The sequence below is a fragment of the Oryx dammah genome, unplaced genomic scaffold, assembly GCF_014754425.2.
Source record: "Oryx dammah isolate SB20612 unplaced genomic scaffold, SCBI_Odam_1.1 HiC_scaffold_17, whole genome shotgun sequence".
Lineage (NCBI taxonomy): Eukaryota > Metazoa > Chordata > Mammalia > Artiodactyla > Bovidae > Oryx > Oryx dammah.
In genome coordinates this window covers 73,678,617-73,696,422 of record NW_024070201.1, presented here as the reverse complement: position 1 = coordinate 73,696,422, position 17,806 = coordinate 73,678,617, and the positions used below count along the sequence as shown (strand labels likewise).

At 35.0% G+C, this 17,806-nt stretch overlaps 1 protein-coding gene across 15 annotated transcripts in view; it reads left to right on the top strand.

Annotated features, from left to right (window-relative positions):
- Positions 1–17,806, top strand: part of PHF21A (PHD finger protein 21A) — a 185,197-nt gene that overhangs the window by 34,667 nt on the left and 132,724 nt on the right. For all 15 annotated transcript variants that reach the window (XM_040259085.1, XM_040259083.1, XM_040259088.1 and 12 more), the window contains 3 exons: positions 1,481–1,623; positions 5,425–5,457; positions 7,596–7,661. In XM_040259085.1, the coding sequence (XP_040115019.1) occupies positions 1,570–1,623; positions 5,425–5,457; positions 7,596–7,661 (153 nt within the window). In that variant the 5' untranslated portion in view covers positions 1,481–1,569. The remainder of the gene's footprint in view (positions 1–1,480; positions 1,624–5,424; positions 5,458–7,595; positions 7,662–17,806) is intronic.

Genomic DNA, 17,806 nt, shown 5'->3' with positions numbered 1-17,806 from the left:
TTGATATTACATAACATAGTATGTAAGCCCTAGGGGAGAGATCGCCAGTGATGTTTTAAGCCTAGTAAGATTAAACAAATATAATAAAGACTAATACACGAATACAGCCTGAAGTTAATGACTTCATTATAACTTTGTTAAATCAGGTTTTAAAGAAGTTTTAATAAAACTTAGGTTGACTGTGGGGCTTCCCTGGTGGCTCAGGTGGTAAAGAATTTGCCTACAGTGCAGGAGACCCAGGTTTGATCCCTTGGTTGAGACGATCCCCTGAAGAAGGGCATGGCTGTCCACTCCAGTTTTCTTGCCTGGAGAATCCCATGGACAGAGGAGCCGGGCGGGCTACAGTCCATAGAGTTCAAGAGTTGACATGACTGAGCGACTAACTCTTTTAAGTTAACTATGAATTTTATCCATAGATAAATAGTTTTTAGAGGTTTGAAGATTATGAGTCTCATTGAATTAGCATAGGAGTAGCAGTTATTCTGACTTCTTGATTGTCCCCTTTCTCAGTTTGTAAAAATGCTGAAAAGCTGCTCTAACTACAAGTTAAATATATATATTTATTCAATTAAACTTTTACTTTGGGGAGAGTACCTGAAATCATGTCTAGGGCCACATTCAAGAAAAAAGAAAATAAAGAAAAGTTAGCTATGGAGTTAATTTAAGTTGCAGTAGTGGTGAGCAGAGCAGAAGGTTCACATTCACAAATCTAGACTTTTGACTTTGTCTCTATGTGTAGTTATACATGGCCAAAGCCAAAGCTGGAAAAGAAGGTGGTGGTATAAAGGTGAAGAGTCTGTTCTGTTGTATAGACCCACCTCATCTGTTGTGCATGATAGATTTATTTTTTAAGATCTCTGTCATAACTTTGTGGAAAGCAGAGTTCCATTGTAATGTGGTTAAGTATTAATTTGTTAAATGTAAACCTTTGTGTCAGAATTTCCCCTATTTTGAGTTTATTTTTTTAAAGACTGTGGAAGTCCATCCAAGTGAGAGTGCTCTGGCCTTCTTTAACTTCCGGGAGATCCTGAGCTCTCCAGTTCACTCTGTGTGATAGTTAAAAATGTATGACCATGCTGTTGTGTGTCTCTTTCCAAGAACAGTGTGTCCTGGATGGCTGTCCTCTCCTCCTCTTGTCTCCCGACCCATCTAGAACAGAAGTGGTCTTGTTCAGTTCTGTGTCCTCAGAAAGTAGTATCTTACATGGTGCTGAGCACGTAGTAAGTGCTTGGATGTTTTCATGACCAGATTTCCCCATATCTTACTTATTTGAAGTGTTTTGTAGAGGAATGCTCACAGAATAAAACTCAGAAAGTTTTGGTACCAATTCAGTACAAATCTACTCATTTTGGAAAGAAATCTGTTTGGGGAAAGTTTGTTTAGTTGGCTAATTTTTTGCCTAATGTAATTTATTTTATCTAACATGTATGTTTCCTTTATAACCAGCATAATGATCCCAAACATTTTATGATCTCTACAGCTGCAGTGAGAAGAGGAGTTTGTTAGTTTAAACAAAGGCTGAAGAAACTGTAGGATTAGCAGACATAGAAAAAGTGGAGAAGGCAGAGGATGGAGTTGCAGACTCTACAGGAGGCTCTTAAAGTGGAAATTCAGGTTCACCAGGTATGTTTCAGTCATGGCTTCTCCCACATCATGCTATTAAGTAATGGCTGAGATAGTCAACAGCCTGCTGTCTCTGATTTTCAGTACAGTTTTTAATCATTTTTTCAGTCAGTTGTCCAAGAATCATGTTATTTGCCTTGTGACACTACTCAACAAACTCATTGATAATATTTTTGAGAATTTTAAAAACCCTGACTTCTAAGCAAAAGAACTAAAAATATTTTTTCCATATACTGAATGTGTTTAAAAAAAAACAAAACCCTTTTCCCTGTTTTTTGGTTAATCTGAGAGACTTTGTTCGTGTGACTTTAACTTGCATATTTTATTTATTTTTTAATTTTCAAAATTTATTTTTTTGAAGTATAGTTGGTTTACAGTATTATGTTAATTTCTACTATACAGCAAGATGATTCAGTTATACATATATACATTCTTTTTCATATTCTCTTCCATTATGGTTTATCACCAAATACTGAATATAATTCCCTGTGTTTACTTACATATTTTAAAAAATAAGACATGTTCCACTATCATGTATACCAAAGTTACTCACATGTGATTTTTGGACGTATTCCTGCTCTCAGGAAATTTTGGGATGGCATAGTTAACATTCAGCTTTTGGTTCATCCTCCCAAGATATGAACAAGTCCAAATAAGACTTTTTTTGAAAGGTTCATGATATAATTGAACTGAATCACAAAATTTAAAGAGTTCTTAAATATTATTTAGTTTCATATTTTTAATTCAAGCATACCAATTTTATAAAAATTATGAAAAAATTGGATGTTTATTGCTTTAAAATATAATTTAAATTTTAAAATTACATTTATTGACTCAAAAGGAATAAAATATTCTTCTGAAGTTATCACTTAATATTTACATTATTTTCCTGTGTATTTAAATATTTTTAGCATAAAATTAATATAACTGTTAATACAGCACTTTGTATGGTAATAAACATTTATTTATGTTTATCAACATTGGTTGATAGTATTTTAACTTATATAGAATGTAAAATATTTCATTCGAGTTACATTTAGAATCCTTTCCTATTAGAAAAAAATTTAAGTACTTACAGTAGGGACTTTGCTGGCAGTTCAGTGGTTAAGATTCTGCATTCCATTGCAGGGGACATGGGTTGGATCCCTGGTCTGGGAACTAAGATCCCACATGCTGTGACATACAGCCCTCCCCTAAAAAATAAGTATTAACAGGAAATACAAGTGACATGCCTTGATGTAAATCTGATGCTGTTGTTCTGATTGGGTACATGTTAACCTACATGATCATGAGAAATTCAGGGATGCCAGAAATGACGTCAAAGTAGCCACTGGCTATTAGGCCGAGGCCAAAGCCAGATTGTACATTTGACTAAATTTTGGGGCAGAAGCCACCCCTTCATCATTTCCACTTAGGGAATGAAACTGGGGCTGAAAATGAGCTTACTGGATAGAAAGTGTGTTTATGAAGCTACCTAGTATTGCTGTGGTAGAAGTATACTTTTGTTCTTGTTGAACAGGGAAATGATTTTAAAAGTAGCGACATGCACATGGTTGATGTTGAATGAATGTTTAAAGAGTAATGGCCTGTGATGGGCATCTCATCTTTCTTTGAGAAATTGCCTTTTTTAATATTCCTGTGTGGATTTGATGCAAGTTATATTTAAACTTCTGGAGTATTTACTCTACATGTAACAGAGAATAGTATAAAGCAGAGATTAGCAAACTTTCTGCAAAGGGCCAGATGGTAAAGTCTTTTACACTTTGGGAATCATTTATGGTCTGTGTCACAACCGCTTTTCTCTGATGCTGTAGGGACAAAGCAGTCATAGACAGTATGTAAGTGAATGGGTGTGGCTGTGTCCCAGTAAAACTTTATTTGTAGGAACAGGTGGTAAGCCAGATTTGTCTGTGGGTTGTAGTTTGCCAACCTTTGGCAAAAACTATATCCTCATGAAAAACTGCTGCATTCTTGAATTAGAAAGTAACAATTTTGATAACACACAATGTCACCTTAAAGTCATTTTGGATTTGAATGTTTGAATTGCCCAGCTTTTCTGTCCTGCCTGTAATGGTCTAAAATTAAGCTTGAGTGATTGTAGGTAGAAAAGTTGGCTTATTTATTTCCTCCAGAGGTGGAGAGTGAGTTTGCTGGTCAGTTTTTAAATTCCAGTGTCATGGAGAAAAACTTTTTTCAGCTTTAAAAGACAACTTTACTGTAGTACTCTAGTCTCTGGTACCAAATCAGAAAGGAAGACCAAGGGCTTTTTTTCATTGAAGAATGTGTCTAGCCTTTAAGCTGCATTAGTAAAAATGTATATGTATAAAACTTTGTATTTTTATATCCTTGAACTCTTGGAATGTATGTTATATAGATTAAGACCAAGATATAAAAGAGTTAACCACTGTCATATATGAAGTATAGTAAAATATACCTTGTGTATTTGGAGGTCACATGGTTGGCAATCTCAGCTATCCCGACTGTGTCTTAGCACCTAATGTAAGGCTTTTGACAAGCTAGAACAAATGTCAAAAGTCACTCACCAAAGATTGTATGTTTTACTCAAGGGGGATTTCTTAGCATATTTGCTCATCTTAGGATTAGTTCATTGAGCATATCACAAAGCAGATCAGAAGTAGAAATTTGAATTATGGCTCAGGGGCTCTTAGAGGGAGGCATAGTGATAGTAGCAATATTTGGTAGCTGCCTGTTTGACCTTAAGGAGTAGATGAAAAAACTGAAAAAACTCTTTAGAACATAGCAATTTGGGATCTTTATTTAAGGACCTTATTGTATTGTTTGCAGAATAGTGTATTGATGTAATCATGCCTCTATCATTAAATATCATTAAATGCTGACTTTTTTTTTTACTTAATAAGGTGGATAAGTATATATTTTAGAAAGTTTTTATTTTATGACTTAAAAACTTCAAATGTGTCTTGTCACCCAAAGAGAGGCATAGATTTTTCAGTTATATGAAAAAAAATCACAGGAATCAGTCTTCTGATACTCCTTTATGCTTCAGTTTCTTCTCTCCATGGTTATTGTTACCTTTGGGCAGTGACGCTTTTAGAAGTTGGGTAGGTCAGTCGACATCCATTTTCCTTTTTCATTTTTTGGACTTATGTTTTCCTTAGTTAAGGTCTTTCCATTCAGTATTCTGGTAGAACTCTCTTCACCCAGGACCCCAGGTAGGTCGAATTTTGCATTACTGTTCTTTACTTCCTTGCTCTCAGGTACTAGCATTGCTCCACTGGGTACCTTCCCTCCCCAACAGAGGGGACAGTGGCAGAGTCACATCTGACACTAGGCTCCTTCTGTGAACCAAACCAACTGACTTGCTAAGTCTGTTTGCTGTATACAAACAGGTCTGTTTTTGTATGAGAGCAGCTTCTTCCCAGGCCTTACTTGGGACTCTAGACAAAATGACAACATTTTCAAAGGACATTTGACTTTTGAAGCATTCTGTTAGTTTAAATTGTCTTTTAAAAGCTCCTTTCCCCCATCCCATCTCCAGATTTGTTTAAAAGCAGGAAGCTCTTTATTTCAAATATAAAGCAATACTTTGGTGTTTGTTTTTTTTTTTTAAATTATTAAGAGAGTGTTTCATTAATCTTTTACATGGATCACAGAAGCTTTTGGTCTGTTCTGATTATGGTATTGCTTGTTTTGTGTGTGTGTGTGTGTGTGTGTGTGTATGTCTGTGTGGATTTAAAACTTTAGATTTTGGGGGCCAAGCCTGCTTAGTGACATTGAGTTAATATGTAAGACTGATGGCTCTTTTTCTCTTTTTATTATCAGAAACTGGTTGCTCAAATGAAGCAGGATCCGCAGGTAAAATACTACTTTTATTCATTTAATTTTTAAAACAATTTAAGATAAAGTTACTGTAAAATACTAAAATATAGATGTTTCGTAGGTTTTAAAAACTATTTCATCTCTATAACAGCTTTTTTTAGCACATTTGTCTTCATGTTTTAAGAATTAAGAAAAATCTAGTCATTCTGTTCTAATATAGCTATTATTTCATCTTTGTTACTGTTATTTTGCTTTTAAGTTAATTGCTTTGAGTATTTTGGGAAAAAATTGAGAGTTAATACATATATTAAATACTTAGCTTAAATTTAGTTTCCACAAGCCCGCTTACTTGAAATCAGAGTTTGTGAAGCTTTCTCAAAATTATTGAACATAGCCCAGAACCATTTTTTACTTTCTTATAGTTTATAGTGTAGAACATATAAATGCTTAATCTCACTGTTTGGAGTAGAATTTTAGAATAATTTTTAAAAAGCTTTAAAAAGATTCTTTTTGAAAGAGCCCTTAAGGAAGGTTTTAAAGAACCTTGTGTTAATACAGTAATCCATCAAGTATTACGTTTTCTTTAATGTCTCATAGGAATTTTTGGCTCAGGTATTTTATTCCCTATCCCTGAAGAGAAATTTTCCTAAAAACTTACCTTGTCTTTAATTACTGTTAATATATTTATTGTTCAGGCAATGTCTTTTTTGCAGCAATTAGCTAGTGGGCCATAAGTATGAGGTCAACGTATCAGACATTCTCAAGATTTCTCCCTTGCATTTGTTTACTCATAATCTGTTCACGGAACAGCTAGACCCACACACATTTTTTTTTTAAGCTTGTTAAACACACCATACATGCCTCATTGTAAAGTTACGTAAAATAGATTCTTGGATTAAAGAATGGTGCTGAGGCAGATTGATTTTTGGAAGTGGGACATAGTATTCATTTCTACAAATTTAGCCCCTAGCAGCTTAACTATTGTATTTTTAACACAATCCATTGATTCTGAGCTGGCATTGATAGCCACTTAACTCGTGTTTGACAGCCCAACTTCTTTGAGAAGTTTCTCCATTTTAATTTTTAAAAATATACTATAGTTTAAATTAGGTTTAGGGAACCAAGTAGCAGTAGATCAATCAATAGATTCTTTTATATTTAATATGGTAACCTATATTATCAGCAACTGAAATATTATTAGAAAACTGTAGCATTTCTGACATAGCTGGGAGTTATGTAACAGAGCAATCTTAATGTGGAGAATCTGAGGGGGCAGTAAGTTGCTGGACAGTCTTGTGAGTGATCTCATTAGAGAGGCCTTATAGTACACACTGTCACAAAAAAGACCTCATGGAGTAAACATGAAGGGAGGATGTATGCTGCGACCCTGTCAGAAGATCAGGTAGAGTGAATTGAAAGAATTTCATGAGAAATGAAAAAGGAAAAGTAGTCTCTCTCTGGGGTGGTATTCAGTTTGCTAGTAAGTAGGCTATCTTGTTACATTAAGCTTTAGAAAACTTTAATTTTGGATTTTTCTCCCACGTGAGTAAAAGGCAAGCATGCTCAGTGTATCTCATTTAAAATAGTATTCTTTTTTGATTCCTAACATTTTAGAACTGAGAAGTTGCCCTGGTAGTCAGTATGTTAATTTGAATGATGTAGTGTTAAGGCAGTTGCAGCACTGACAGCTTTTCAAATCTAGGCTAAAATAACAAATGTACTCTACTAAATAAGGGAGAGGGCAAGCAGAGAAAAACCTCTTTTTATTGATAATGCTATTAAGCATCCAGTTTGTTCATCCTTGTAAATTCCATTTTTTTGCTTTTGTCTGATGAGTGGAACTTTAGGGTTTCTGTCAGCTGTTATTTATGAAGAATAGCTATTTTAGTAGAAAGGAGTACTGTTACACTACAAAATGCTAAAATATAAAATATCTTTTAATTTAAAATAATCACAAAGGAATTTACCCCTGTCCTTGTGTTAGTAGCCTACATTTAGGATCTGTGCACTAGATGGTGGTAACATGACTACAGTTTAATGCATGACAAATACGATTGGCTAAATGCTTTAAGGTTGCTTCATCATTTGTAATACAGTATGCATAAAGTCTCCTTGCTACTATCCTGTTAACAAATGAAATATCTTCCTCACAGATATTTTTTCTTTCCAATCAGAATGCTGATTTAAAGAAACAGCTTCATGAACTCCAAGCCAAAATCACAGCTTTGAGTGAGAAACAGGTAGGGGAGAAAGGAGGGGGGAGCATATTTTTAACATTGTGTTCTAAAGATATGTCTGCTCGAGGCTTCTAGGAGAACTGCTATTTTTCTTCATGTGTGAAAATAAGTGTGGGCAGCCAGACTCAGTTTTAATTTTTTTTGAGCTCTGTTTATCTATTTTTATTTTCAGTTGAAATCAGTCTCTATAGAGTATCCCATGAGTATATGTTAGTGGCAAATATCTAACAGCCGTGTGGCAAAGCTGCTGTTGACTGTGTTAATTAAGCTCCATAGTTTACCCGTAGAAGATGGGGGCAAAGAATGTTAGTGAGAGTGTGTGACGGAGAATCTTAAAGTTGCTGGATGTGCCTCGCTACCTGTATTAAAGGCTTGAGATGACATTTAACTTAATGTGGAGAGAATGTTTTAAGTAGATTGCTATAAATGTAGGTCTCCCATTCTGATTATTGTCATTCCTTTATGTTAATCTTTATTAGACATTGACCTACTATTATGTGAAAAAAAACTTTGGTGGATATCTAACCTTGTTAGATATATTCTGTGTAGGACCAAAAAAAAAAAGAACATCTTGCTTTCTTCCCCAAGTACATCTAGCAAGTGTTCTTTGGAATTTCTTGTAGAATGACCTCCACTTCACCAATTCATGCAGCTCCTGCCACCAGGTGGAGTGTGACAATTGACAGAGCTATCTGAGCCACCAGGGAAGTTAATCTGACAAAGCATTTGTTTTCTTGTTCCTTTCCCACCATTCTCCCTCTGGTTAAAAGGCGCAGTTTTGGAGTAGGTGAATGTGTGAACCAAAATGATAAGGTGAATTTCAATTGATAGTTCATGCTTATTGAAGATTTTTAGTTATATAGTTCTCAATAATTGATTTTTGTGTTATATTTTTTTAAACTTTTATTTAGTGAAATAATAGCAATGAGAGTAATTTATTCCTGGAGATTTCTGATTGCATTTATATTATGTATTGTATTGTGTTTTCATTTAACTAATGGGAGAAATACATTTTGAGAACTGTGTGGAATAAATGTGAGTCATTAATGTTTCAGAATAGAATCTTTTTCCAAGCTGCGTGAACAATTGCTTCCCCCACCTCTTATTCGAATGTTTCTACACTCCTCTGTCTTGTCTTCTTCAGAGACAAGAGGTGATTTAGATTAGGGAATTGCCAAACTAAAATTTTGAGTATGTAGCGTGGTGGAGACCAATTTGTAAGGAAAAATATAAACAGCGTTCATTAAATGTATTTGACTCTGAAAGTGATTCAGTTCTCTGAAGTTAAAATGATGTGTGTTAGTGAAATGTTCTAGTTTTAGAATTCTTTTAGCGCTGAGCCTTCTTAAAGTTTCAGGGTTTGTTTTTTTTTGACAAGATGCCAATGAATGAGTCATTTTTGCTGAAAAACTTATGTGTTCTATCAGGGAAAGAAGGTGAGAACTGATTGTGGAGTAGGGGATGGGGGATGCTGTCACAAAGTTAAGATAACCTAAGGCTACATTTGGGGAAAATGGGATGATTTTTAAAAATTTACATTTATTTGAAACCATTGTGAGAAGTGATGTAAACATTTGGTTTATTTCTGTAACTTTCTAATTTTTTTTTCTGCTAGAGACCTCACTTAATAGAACATTGCAACCATTTATGTTTAGTGAGATGGTTCATCAAGTGGCAGACTCTGTCTTCTGAACTAAGTTTTGGTATTAGAAACTAGAAGTTTAAAAATGGGTGTAGCATCAGGAAAACCTTGGGTTTACAAAGTAAAACCAGTGTAAGAAATTAAAATGCAATCTCGCCGTTTCTAAAATATTTGCTCAACTATTGGAACAACATTTTTGATAGAACAGAAACTCTGTCATTTTTTAGGTAGGATAGTACTTGAAGGAAGCACAGCTATGACATTCAAAAGCTAGTCCTTCCTCAGACTTATGATATTTTGTTTAAAATAGTTTTATTTTAGAGCAAACTCCTAATGCTGTATACTCAGCTTTTCGTTTTTCCTTCTCAAAAGATCCGCTTAGCCTCTGGCAAAACTTACTGATATTCCTTCCACTTTAATAACTGAAATCTGAATTACCTCACTCACATAACTTAATATTTTAATTTAATATTAATTTATTGGTTGTGAAATTTAAAAACAAAAGTTCAAAGAATGTCATATTCCAAAATTAAGTTATTAACCCTTTGTCATATCTGTTTCCATTCTTTTTCTATATGCATTTTTCCATATTCATTTTTTTAAACCCACTTGAAAATTTAATTATAGAAGTAATAAATGCATATGTTCTCTTATTTTGCTTTATTAAAAAAATAAAACATTGCAGATAGTCACTAATTCATACAGTAGGCACTTATTAGTTCTTATTTGTTATTGCTACCTCAATCTTTGGTACTTATTTTATTTCTTTCTCAAGACCAATTACAAAATAATGCACTCCATTTGGGAAAATATGGTCTTTATTAAGCACTCTTCATGGCTAAAATTCAGTGAATTTCAGTGAATTCTTAGTTAGATGCTACCAGTGCTTTCAAATTGTGATTTGAGATTTCTGAATAGAAACTCCCCATGGCCGTTTGTGGAGTCATCTTCTTGACCCACAAGACTTTAATTTGTGGTTGACAGTTTAAAGTCAGTTTTAGCCCAGACTTGATTGGCTAAATAAATTATATGTAATATAGTTAAAATCGTGGTTTCAGAAACATTTTAATGATATAGGGATGCACTTACAATAAATAAGTGAAAAAACACAGGAACTTCATAGGCGTTAACAATCCCATTTGTGTGTATCGTGTGTATACATGTATATAGGCATGTAAGTATGTATAAAAAACAGTGTCAGTATTAAATGTTGTTGGTAAGTGATGATTTACTGGTAGTTTATTTTTTCTTTATATTCTTATGTATATTTGCTGCATTCTCCACAATAAATATGTTTCTTTTTTAAAATCAGAAATACACAAGAAAATACTATTAAAAAATTTTTTAACACCAAAGTCTTATATTTTCCAAGGATAGTTAGCCTTTAAAACTCTAATGACATTCTCCTTATGGTATATGAACCACTCCAATCAGAGAATCCAACTATTTTAAACACTAGAAATACTGAATTGTGGAAGCAGCTATTAATTTCTTTAACAGGATTCATTTTCATTCTGCACCCCTCCCCTTTCATTTTTGACATGCATATGTGGTCTTTTACTTGTCATAGTGGAGATTCTAATAGTGGAGCCAATGCACTTAGCTGCTTTAGCGCTCTGCTCTCATTCTAATTCATTCATTGTTACAGTAGAAGCAGTCTTGCATCCCAGAGTTTGTTGCTTATTCCTATTGCAGTTGAGGTTTTCATCTTTGAAACTACTTGGCTGGAGGGCTTTGCCACCTCCCCTCCCCTCCCCTCCCCTGGTGCTCTCCTGGCCAGGCATCAGATAGGTTGCAGCTTAAAAGTTACTTCCTCAGAGGACCGATCTCTGAAACCCCTTCTTCCTGTCAAAACCAACAGTTTCTGTTATAATCTCTCATCCAACCCTTCATTTTTCCTGCATAGCTATGCCACTTAGGATTAGGGTTCAGCTGTGAATGATTGAAAACCCAAAGTGAAAATGGCGTAAACAAGGTAGAATTTTGTCTGTCTCATGTGAAAGCTCTGTGGGGGTAGTAAGGCTGGTCATAGTGGTTCCACAGTGCCAGGGAACCCAAGCTCCTCCTATTCTTTTGCTCTGCCATCCTCAGCATGAAGCTTCCACATGATAGTCCAAAATAGCTGCTCCATCTGGCAAAAAGGGGGAAAACAAGCCCTTTATTTTTAAGGATGTTTACTGAAAGTTTCATGTCTCACTTCCAGTTAGATCCCATTGGTCAGAACTTGGTCACATGGCCCCCACTAGGAGCAGGGAAGGCTGGGAAGTATAGTCTATTCCAGATGGCCATGGGCAGATAAAATTCAGGGACTCTGGTACTGAGCAAGAAGAGGGAAATAAATCCTGGGGATAATTAGCAATTTTTGCCACAATAGTTTATCAAAATTTATAATTACATATATATGGTTATTGTTTTTTAATACCTGTTGTCCTCACTAGACTGTTTCGAGAAGTCAGGGAGCATACTTACCTCTTTATTCCAAGTATAGTATTTAGCATAATATTTAGCATAAAATAATATTTAGCACAGAAAGGCATTTATATTTCTTAAGTGAATTATTTTATATACCTGATCTTTTTCTGTACTTGTAGATACTTTTTTAAATGGTGCATCTTGCTTTTTATATTTTTTAAGCTTAAAATACTATGAACATTTTCATACATTTTTGAATGTTCTTTAAGAATGAAACTTTTAATAGCTTCAAATATTTAATAGTCTGGTTTGATAATAACTATTCACTCTATTATTTGATGATATTTTGTTTTTTGTTATTTATAAATGTTGTTATGATAAATACCCTTATATGTGAATCTGTTCTAATTGCCTCAGGATACATACTCAGATGTGAGATTAGTGGGTGTATTGGTCAGCTATTGCCATAACAGTTCTGCATAACAAACCAGTCTTTATTAAATTACAACACTTAAGTTTCACACTGGGTCTGTTGATCCTCCTGATCTACGCTGGCTTGACCAGGAACATCTACTTCAGTCTGTGGGTTAGTTGGCTTGCCTCGGGCTGTCAGTTGGGTTAGACTCCTCTATGTTTGTTTGTTCTGAGGCCAGGCATGAGGGGGCAGCAGCTACCTGGGGCATATCCATGTCATGGTTTATCACTGGAGTGTAAGACACAAGCCAGGCTACCAAAACACATTTTAAGCCTCTGTTGGCATTGTCAAAACAAATCGCCAAAACAAATTGTGTGGTCATACCTGGCAAAATTATATGACAAAGGGTGTGAATGTATACTTTTATGACAAAGTATGAAGAGTTGAGAGCAATAATCCATCTACCACTCTTGGTCAAAGTGTATAAAAAGCTTTTAAAATATTCAACAACAACAAGTTATTTCTAAATAGCCTCCAGAAAAGGCTAATCAGATTAACAGCATTAGTGAGAGTACCAAGTTCTCCCTAAGAGATTCCTTGAGAGGAGGCAGGGTAGGGGGAAGCACTGTGCAGATTTTGAAGATGGAGTAATATGTATCTGATGCTTATCTGAAAATATATTTTTCATGCCATTTGTCCCTGGTACACATATTACATAGTATTCCATAAAATTACCTTTTGGTTTTTCTTCACTCTTTCCACTATTTTTCTTAATCCTTTTAAGAGAGGTAGACTCCTTCATAGTCTTTGGTATTTGCTGCTGAATCTGTGTGTAAAAATCAGTCTCTTTTCCTCACAGATTACTTAACCTAATACAAGATGAAACATTTTTCTGAGGGTTTAATAAATAGTTGCTGTTCATGAAACTATTCTCATTTAAAATTTGAACATATTGTAGTAAAGTGAATTCTGAGGCCTTTGGAAGAGAAATCTCTGTCCTGCCATAACTAATTATGTTTCTGACGCATAGAACAACATAATTTAAGCTAAGTGGGCGACGTGAACAGTGGACTGGGTGGGGAGTTGGGAAGGGGACGCAGAGTTTGATTCTGTTCCTTACTCTGTGACAGACTTGTTGGTAGATTTTTGAGCTATCAAATAATTTAATATGTCTAATTCATTATTTATGGAATGTTTGAATAATGCCTTTTATGAGTTAATGAACATATATCTATTGAGTGCACTGAGTAGTTTTGAAGGTAAGTTCTGTTTAAATGGAAACTGTTAGCTTCAGTCATGCTGGTCTACTTCATCTCATATGTAATTCCCTCATCTTATAAGTAAAGTACTACTTTTTAAAGGAGCTTAGAACATTTCACATTTAACTCGGTCATGAGTACATCATCAAAATACATAAACTGGGACATGAACTATTTGTGACTTATATAATTAATTGTATCAGATTCAAGACTAGAATCCAGATCATTGTCCTGTTTGTTCAGTTTTATTTAGTAAATTATATTCTTAAATTATTCTCTGAACCTTTATCTATCAAATATTTTTTGAAATAGGACATTAGGCACAATAATTACATTGCCTTTAAGCTTCATTGCCTTGGAGTCATGTAAGTAAATTGCTTCTTGTAGTCTCATATCGGTAACCTAACACATGACAGTCTCTAGCCTCTGATACCAGTAACCATAGAAAGTCACCCTGTCTCATCCATATCCAAACTAATGTGATTGACATGTCGTATTAGAATTTAAGGTCGTTTTCTTAGAGATCCTTGAATTATGATGGAAATCTGACCTCTTCTTCATCCAAAGTTTAGGAGTCCTACGACTTAACTAGTTCATCCCTCCTGTTAAATATTTATGTGAAACCATTAATTTAACTATTTGTTGGTTTTACTGCCTCTTGTGTACATCGGTTCTTTCTCCCTTGCTTCAAATATAGGAAGTGTATTATTTCAAATTTTTCCTGGTGAAATCCTTTTGGCTTGTATTCAGCGAAGATGAGATGAATGAAGGGCTGAGAAATACAGGACAGGAACATTAAGTCTCTAACGACTGGGAAGCCGTATGCGTGTGATGTGGCTCTGGTTCCCGGGGCTGCGTTGTCTCCTGGTTCTTTTTAATCTTTATTCTCAGAGTTCAGCTGTCTCTTTGGCCGGAAGTTGCAACCTGCTGGTCAATGATTTGATTATTTAAGATAGAAAAGCTTGTTGAAGGAACTCGTATTTCAGTAGTACTGTGCCATGTTATTGTAGGACATTTTACCTGAATACGGTAGAGGAAAATCAGGTAAGTTTGGTGACTTGTACTGAGTGCAGCCATCTGCTTCTGAGCTATCTTCTCAGGTCATCCTAATCATTTATTTTTGGTACTTGTAAATGCAGTGACTTAAAAATAATCAGATGAAAATTTTAATCCTGTCATCAGGTGTTGCATGTCAGTAAAGTTAAATAATCAGCTCCTTCTAGTTTATTCCCGTCTCCCTAGCATCTGTGTTTTTTTTTTTTCCCTTCAAATTTCTTTGTCATTCTAAGTTTCTGACTCATCTGTTTCTTCCATACCCATTATTGAAAGTTCTCTGTGGTGAAAGGCATGGTCCTAGGCCCATGGGAAATGCTGAGGATGAAAACTTTACAGTGTTCCTTACCTGTGACTGGTCATGAGCTAAGAAAATGCAAGCTCATTTTTCCTGACACCTTTGATAACTCATTCTTGATATCCTCTCTTTAATCCTTTCCTGCCGTACATACATACCCTGTAAGTTTTCGGTTTTCACCTTTATTCACTGGGTTCTCTCAATACTTTTGGTCTCCCAACAGCATTTGCACATTCTGTTTTCTACAGCTGGAATTCTCATTGCTCTTTGCCTGGTAAATTCCTGCTTATCCTCTGAAGACCCAGTTTAAACAAAGATCCTCAAAAGGTTCCCTTGACTTTTGTCCACTCTCCAGAAGGAGTTAAGTATCCATCTTCTGAGTACCCTTGGTGTTTGTGCCTGCTTCTCTTATTTGTACTTATTACATTGTATTGTAATTATATATTTGTAAGTTTCTCCAGGACAGGGAGTGTGTCTTGTCATGTTTATACCCCTCAAGGCTAGCATGGTAGATGTGTAGCAAGCATTTTTTAATGTAGTAATTCATTATGCTTTCAAGAAGCTAGTAGTCTAGTAAGGTGGCCCAGTATGTCGGATTTCCATACTAAGGTGTTTTACCATTAAAAGGAGATTTCCATTCATATAGTTCAATTTCCCCTTTTTTCGGGAAAAATATTCTCAATATTGTTTCCTACTTAATTCTTTAAAACACTCAATCTATTTTAAAAAAGAACACTGACATTATTGACCTGTGTTCCAGTTCAGAGCAGCTTTATCTTAGTTGCAGGAAAGGAAAACTTTTATGAGGTGAAGCAGCATAAACTAGTAAATGAGCCTGGGTCCAGCCGTCTAGGAGTGCAGTATATCTAGAAACAGTCTCTTCTGCAGTGTTGCTACGCCACATACCTCTTTGTCTTGTACTTTCTCCAAGTCCTCTTTAGGGTTTTTCCCCCGACTTTATAAAACATGCTTACATGTCTCATATTCTTTTAAACAACAACAAAATTCCTTCCTTTGTTGCTTAATTTCTTTCTGCTATTGCTTTGTCTTTCTCTCCTTCCCATTCCTTTGTTATTAAACTTATTAAACCATGAAATATTATTCAACTCAGGCTCTTTTTATATTACTTTTTTATAACCTTGTGGTCCTTGTCAGCCTCACTGCAGTCAGTTTCCATTTTCATTCTACTTTATTGAGCTCACTGAAACTTCTGTTAACATAATTGCCAAATCTAAAGGAAATTTTTCATACTTCTTCTTACTTGAAGTAAGTAGTATTTCATATTAATGATGGCATTCGTCAGTCTTCTTCAGAGAACCAAGAAGCTTCGTTTCCTGGTCTCCTTTTACATCTTTGAATGAACTTGCTCAGTTTCCTTCTCAAACAGTTCTTCCTCAATCTGCCCTTTAAAAACTAATATTCCATGGTATTTTATCCTTTTCATCTTTTCCTATTTTTCCCCTGGTGGGTGATATCCTGCCTTAAACCACTACTGAATGCCACTGATCTCCAAATGTTTATTTGTCTTCTCCTCTCTTTCCTGACCTCCGGAAAGATACGTATTTTCAGCTTCTTCCTACTGGATGTCCCAAAGCTCTGTATTCTCCAAACAGATCTCGGTATCCACCCCTCTTCAACTTCTTGTTGTTGTTGTTTTCCAGTCACTAAGTCATGTCCGACTCTTTGCGACCCCATGGACTGCAGCACACCAGGCTTCCCTGTCCTTTACTACCTCCCACAGTTTGCTCAGACTTATGTCCATTGCTTCGGTAAGGCCATCCAACTGTCTCATCCTGCTTCTCCTTCTTTCCCTTTGTGGCTAATGATACCCTTTTCCTCCAGTAGCCAAGCAGAAACTTGGAAATAATTATGAAGTTCTTTCTCTGTCTTATCCATGATTACAAAGTCCTGTTTATTCAGGCTCCTCAATATTCTCACCCCCTTTTACACTTGAATGTTGCTTTCCTGCTTGAGATCCTTTAGTCAGTAGCTCACCTTCTCTTGTACTCTAGCAAAAAGTCCAAATGCCTTATGATGGCTCAGAAACCCCTCATAATCTCAACCATGGCTGCCTCTCTACCTAACTTATACATACCTTTTCCTCCAGACTCGCTGCATACTTAAATTTTCTTGGATATGCTCTGTTTTTATTTGACCTGGAACGTTCTTTCTCATCTTCTTTGCTTAGTGCAAACCTGGAGTCACCATCTGCCCTTTGACCCAGTAAGCTAATATTCAGGGCATTGTAGTTCAGTAATAGTTCAGTAATAAAAACTGAAAGTAACTACAAATAAATCAGGGTGCAATTAGCAAGTAATATACAGGAACTATATATGCATATTATGAGGTGCTTAACTGGATAGAAAGATGAATGGAAGGTGAAAAAAAATTCTAAAACAGATGTACAATATGATTCATTATTTAAAATAAAAAATAGTTAAAAATCTTGTTTGTATGCATGTATTTATGATAATTTATTTTTTTGTATATTCTTTTCTAATTTTTTAAAATATAAAAGTATAATATAAATACAAAAACTGTACACACACACCGCCCCATATATATGTGTGTGTATGTGTGTGTGTGTATATATATATATATATATATATATATATATATATGTATGTGCATATGGCTCCAATGTATTTTTACAAACTGAAATACCCAGGTAACTAGCACCCATATCAGTATCAGAACATTACCATAGCCACAGCAAATGTTATGTGCTTTCTTCAGTTCACTACCCACCTCCACTATTGTGCCTTCTAAGAGCTTAGATTAATTTTGCCTGTATGAAATCAAATAAGGTATTCTGTTTTCTTTCTGGCTTACTTTGTTCAACATAATGTTTATGAGATTGTGTCTGTTGGAAGTTTTTCTTAAAAACTAAAATATAGAGAGTCACAGTAAGTTGTCTTTTAAAATTTTATATCACTGAAGAATAAAAGTTTGTCATCTCCTAGATATACCCACCGTAAAATCTCTTGGCATTGTTAAATGTGTTCTCTTGTAAATTGATAGTTCCTTGCTCTCTTGTTTTTATCACATTTCATTAATTGTTTGTATGTT